Source organism: Chaetodon trifascialis, chromosome 20 (genome assembly GCF_039877785.1).
Source record: "Chaetodon trifascialis isolate fChaTrf1 chromosome 20, fChaTrf1.hap1, whole genome shotgun sequence".
Classification (NCBI taxonomy): domain Eukaryota; kingdom Metazoa; phylum Chordata; class Actinopteri; order Chaetodontiformes; family Chaetodontidae; genus Chaetodon; species Chaetodon trifascialis.
Genome location: NC_092075.1, coordinates 14,592,126 through 14,598,125, shown reverse-complemented (window position 1 = coordinate 14,598,125; position 6,000 = coordinate 14,592,126). Strand labels below are relative to the sequence as shown.

General features: G+C 44.4%; 1 protein-coding gene across 1 annotated transcript in view; it reads left to right on the top strand.

Moving 5' to 3' along the window:
• The first annotated feature begins 2,605 nt into the window (after positions 1 to 2,605).
• The window catches only part of grin3a (glutamate receptor, ionotropic, N-methyl-D-aspartate 3A), a 42,947-nt gene continuing 39,552 nt past the window's right edge, over positions 2,606 to 6,000 (top strand). Inside the window, exon 1 of the mRNA XM_070989768.1 lies at positions 2,606 to 4,050. Within this exon, the coding sequence (XP_070845869.1) occupies positions 3,289 to 4,050 (762 nt within the window). The 5' untranslated portion in view covers positions 2,606 to 3,288. The remainder of the gene's footprint in view (positions 4,051 to 6,000) is intronic.

Below are 6,000 nucleotides of genomic sequence, written 5' to 3'. Positions count from 1 at the left end.
TCACTAATAGCTAGGACTTGTCATGTGCACAATGCCAAACGTACCCTTATGACCCGTTGAGGGCACAGAAGCCATCATTTTTTATATAGTAAATCTCACAAGGGATGGCTGAAATAAAACGTATACATATAAAACATATAGAAACGTATACCATCTCCTGCTCTCCTGAATGCTCAAGCTATAACCTCCCATCAGAGAAAATAAAAGTTAAAATGCCCCATACATTTTCAAACAGTCCCTAAAAAGTGTGAATTTCTTATGAGAGGCCCATGGGGAAACAGCAAGAATATGATGGTAAGAAAAAGTGGGAACTTCCTACAGTGAGCTCAGTTCCAATGGCAGAGGTAATCTTAAACATTTCTGTGATTAAACTGTCTCTTTATCATGGCCTGAAATTAGAATTAACGCTCTGACTGAAGCCTTTTTTGAAAGCCCTGTGCAGCACATGGCTGCCTGATATGCCATTCCTCCACATGGTGCAAAATGTAATAGCTAAAAAAAAAAAAAAAAAAAAAGCTTTTTTGGTGCAACAACTATGATGGCTCTTTCAAAGATTCGCTTTTAAATCTCACCTTGAATCTTTCAGTCAGTGCAATTTTCTCCTTCTTTTCCTCCCTCTGCTTTTGTTTCATCTTCGTCAATAAAATATCTTTCTTGTATTCGGAATACCCTCGATTCTTTTAAGAGGCTGCAGCTGAAGAAGCTCCTTTTATCGCCTCTCATTCCACACATTCTGTCTTCATTTACCTGTTCTCTCTCCTCTCCTCCTGTCCTTACACACTTCTCCTCTCCTCTTCCCCTCACCTCCACATGTGTCTCCTCCGTCTCCTCTCCTCTCCTCACTCTCCATCCATCCATCCATCCATCCATCCATCCATCCATCCATCCATCCATCCATCCATCCATCCATCCATTTCCATTTCTATGCTCCTCTTCCCTCTTCATTACCTTTATTTCTCTCACCTCCTTCTCCCCCAGTCCCCTCTGGCTGCCACCACCTCCTCTTCCTCTTCTTCCTCTCCTATCAAAATCTCTCTCTCCCTCCCTTCCTGCCCCATCCTTTGAGGTCATGTCGTATCAGATCGATCAGGTACATTGATCTTCCAATATCCTGGTAGGCGAGCCTCTCATTTCAAGACAGACCATTAGCCAATCATTAATCTAGATCAGACAATTAACCAATCATTAATCTAGGCCGCAATTCAAACTGAGCCTGCTGATTGGGTCAATGGTGACCTCTGACCCATGGGTTACCGCAGCAACAAAAGGCACATCAGTTAAACACTCCCTCCTTCAGCAGCTGTTAACGATCTCATCTGGTCTCCTTAGATATGATTAAGTTAAACAATCTCATTAAGAGCAGGCGGCTGTCTGGTTCTGTCTAAATTGGCTGAGCCACACACACACATACACAAATGCACTGCAGGCCAAATGAATAATAAAGTGTCACATATCTCACGAAGTCTCACATAAGACGAGCTGATGCCATATTTGAAACACATGGACAGCAGTTTAAAAGCACAGTTTAACCTGTGTCTTTAGTCACATGTATGACTGTGATGTTAGCTGCACGGTAGAATTGCCGACATCATCTTATACTTCATGAAGGGTAAATCAGATAGCTTACATGCAACACCTGGGAGCAAAACAGACACTGGACACACTGGATAGAGCACTTGCACATTCTTGATCTAAGTACCACTTTTGTAACGGTTCAATTGTTATGCTTTTGTTCAGACTGTATCAGAAATGTAAATTAGTTTCTATTTGTTAGGCAAGTGTGCAGGATTGGATTACATTAGGCGACACTGTCAGGCTTTCAGGTGTTACATGCACACATAATGCCATAAGAAACATTGTGCGCATTTATGCAACCACTAGTACAGTTTAAAAAAATGACCATAAATCTAAATCAACACTGCTCTGACATAACCAAAAAGCTTTATTGCAGGGTTACTGTAGATGAATGGTAGTGTTTTACAATGAAGTACACAAAGATGTGAGAAGTGACTCAGGAATGAGTGAAGAGGGAACAACCTGCTGATGCTTGAATCATTACTGAGTAATTCCTGAATAACTGTGATTCAAGTATTATATAGACGACAATGATGAGTTACTAGAGAACAGACAGGGAGGGAATATATTAGTAAATCATTATCTAATGATTAATTCATACCTGTGAATCAACATACCGACCAGTTTCTTCATGTGTGGCTCTTGTGGCACATTTTAAGGGCATTTTGGAGCACTCCACGTCTTTCCCAGTCTTTAGTTGCTCCTGTCCCAACTCTTTTGAAACATGTTGCAGAATGTATATGTATATAAAAAAATCAATGAAGCTCTTTGTACTGTTTTCAATGGAGCATGTGTTTTATTTGTGTTTTACATCGGGGTTGTAAAGCTAGAATCACTTGATCTCATGATCAGATCCGCATCCATTGATCTATCTGTCTATGTTTCTTTTATTTAGTGGTGTCTCTGCTTGTTTTGCGTTATCCAGCTTATTCATTCACAGCCTGTCCCGCTGACACAGTTGAAGGGGGTGAAGTGGGGGTAAAGTGAGGACGGGGTTAAATCTCATTGGAACGTGCGCAGAGGACCGCGCTCTCGTGCTGGAGGTCTCGCCGGTACAAGTGTCGGTACAGAGGTTGACTCGAGCCAAGCAGCGCGCGCGCTCTGGAAAGCTTCTACTCGGGTTTTTAACAAGGGGGGAAAACATTTTTTTTTTCTTTTTTTTTCCCACACCGGGATGAAGTGCCGTTGTCTTGGCTCCTGCGCTCTGGATGATAATGGGATAATTTTCCTTCGAAGCCATCAAATGCTTCCAGTGGTGGATTTCATTGTTTTGGAATGTGTTTGATGCGCATTAACCTGTTTTCTTCGACATTTCTTCCTCTGGGCTTGCCTACACACTCTGCTTCATATTTTTTTCTTTTCTGCCACTGGAATATGCGGACATATTACTGCTTGATTCCACGAACTGTTTAGTAATCAAAAGGCTTGAATGATGAAAATCCTTTGAGATGAAAAGCAGCACTTTTGGGGATAATTTTTTGCTTGTGCGCGGCTCGTGCCTCATCTCGCGCCTCAGCAGCCTGTTGTCTGTGCCCGTGGAGAAACGCACAACTTTGCCGCGAGCTGGATCCGGAGCTGGAGCGGGGGCTGCAGCTGGTCTGAGCGGCGCACCAGGGCCACACGCAGGGGCCCAGGAGGGGGACCAACGGAGCGGCCCCGGCGTTCGGCCGTTCTGTGGGTGGACGGGGCATCCGGTGCAGCTGTGGAGCGCGGATGATGAAGACGGTGGTGATGATGATGATGAATGGCCCGGTGGCTCGAGCAGGCACTGGGGTCTCGCCACCATTATGTTTACTACTGTGCGCTCTCGTCTTTCTCCCGCCGTGCGCTCACTCGCACCCGCAGCCGTGCCAGGTGCTGAAACGGATCGGCCACACGGTTCGAGTCGGGGCTCTGCACGTTCAGCCTCGCTTGCTCTCCTCCACCGCCGGCAGCGGTTCTGAGGACTGGGACACCGATCGAGGTTTGAGTGGGAGCGGGGAGCGGCGGGTGGAGTTGGAAAAGCAGGTTAAAACAAGTGCCAGCGCGCCTGGATATGGAAGCCTCAGGACTAGAGGCACCGTTAATAGCCAGCGGGGGTCCACCAGGAATAAGAGCCAGGCACGGCAGAGGGAGGAAAACACCTCGAGGGAGAACCGCGTGTTCGCACCCCGAGACTCGGTCCTGCTCGCGGTCGAGGCTCTCAACCGGGCCGGATTGCTGCCATACAATTTATCCTTGGAGCTTGTCATGGCCGTTGGGTCCGGACTCGGCGAGTTGCCCGCGTTCTCCTCCTCCTCTGCGGGGAGCCCCGAGAACGAAGACCCGCTGTCCTTCGTGGAGAGCGTGTGTCACACCGTGATCGTGCAGGGGGTTTCCGCCATGATCGCCTTTCCACGGAACCGGGACGAGCTCGTTAAGTTGGAGTTTGTCTCGCTTGCGCTTCAGGTGCCAGTAGTCAGCGTTGTGCAGAGGGAGTTTACGCGCAACAGTGAGGTAAAAAAAAAAAAAAAAAGAAAAGAAAAGAAAAAAAGGAAAAAGTTATTCCTAAGTTACATTTGAACTGCTGTTAACTGTTGATTACTGCACCTCGGTGCACAGCTGCAGTGGACCGAGTTTGCACAAGTGTAGCAGATGTTCTATAAAGAAAAATAACCTCAGGTCACTTATCATGTTCACTTGACACAAACAAAATATATAATGGCCAAAAATGGATTTTCTCAGTTTTAATACGTGAGGAGAATGAGTTCATGTGGATTGATATGGCCTAATTCACCATCAGTGGCCCAGATATGAGACAGAGGCTGGATGAGGGAGACACTTCCTCCTGTTGTTTTTGCTTTTTCCCCTCTTCTCCTCAAAACCCTTTCTTTTCAGTATCGATTTCAGCAGTCTTTGTTAAATGGCCCAAATGACGCTTAAGTGGCAGATGTTCTTGATTTTCACATGAAGCATCGAATTGAGAAAAGCTGGGGTTGAGACAAAATTGCGAGGAGCATGAAGAGAGCACAAGATGGCTCTGTCCATGGTGCTGCAATCTACAGTATGCACTGGGTGTCTGCAGAGAGTGCATTCGCTCTTCTTTTACAGACAAGGTTACAAGTAAAAATGTCATTGAAGTCTACGTGCACCCAGCAGCACATGCCCTCAGGTATGTGTGCATAAACAAACGCTTTGTTGGTATTCAGCAATCAAGTGTGTATACGTGAAGCAGAATTTCAGCACCATGAAGATAGACAGAGTACAGCAGTACAGTGGAGTAAGAGTCAATTTCGTACTATACTTCGACAACTTACTACCTGGACAACTGAATCCACACACACACACACACACACACACACACACACACACACACACACACCACACACAATAGCACAGCTTAAGATAAATGGAAGTCATGCTGACATGTGCAGTATTGATTTAATTTATTTCCTTCCATCAAAAGCATGATAAACTTCCCCTTATCAGGCTTATGTATGGTAATCATGCTTTATATTGACATATGAAGGAGGCTAATTCAAATGGCCCAGTGCTTGCATTGAGCAGCACCATCAATCAATCTAAAGTCAAAGCCCTGACCAGATTCTGGCCTAGTATTATGTCTGTACAAGAAAACCCATGTATGCAGAACCACCCGAAAGATCGAGATCAAGTTCAATACTACTTCTGGCATCTGGCCATTTCCAGAGGTGAACGCTCACTGAATAGCGCACAGCAAATCGAACATAAAGGAAATTTTGAAGGCGTTTTCCAATGAGGACAAAATTGTTCTTCCCCACTTGTTCTCAAATGACTTCACTATAGCTTTGGCGAGAGTACATGTGCACTTCTTTTTACTGAACAATATACTCACTTGGCAGGAAACCATCATTATAGGAAGTTCTAATCTGCAGTGGCATTATAATTTTTTAAACCAATGGGCAGTGTCTTTTTCTTTCTTTTTATCATTCTGTGAAAGTAGGCATCAGTTTTTGAGAAATGGTGGCATACCATTTTTTTTTTTAATTAACTCTTTAGTGACTCAATAAGTCATTTTTTTTCACCCAGACAGCCTCAAGTTAAACTGAAATGTTTGATTGAAATCCATCCATCTGTAGAATTTAGCTTTTATCTTAAGAACACGCACTTTGTGAAGCATAGGCTGCTGTCAAAACAAGCCGTGTAACCGTTCCAAACCGATGTAACATTTTCTGGTCTGTATCTTTTATGGATTTATGGTTAGGCAACTACAACTACTTGGTTCAGGTTAGAGAAAGATCGCCCTCACGTTTAATGAAAATCAACTTTGACGGTTGGTAGGAGGCAGTGCGTGAGCTTAGTCAATTTCATGAGCTGAGAAAAAAAAAAGCTGTTCTTGTGCCAAATACACAAATTGAAGATTATCACTAGAGTTTGCAGCTGAAATGAGCGAGAGGGAAAATAACTCAAAAGTGTAAACACTCTAAA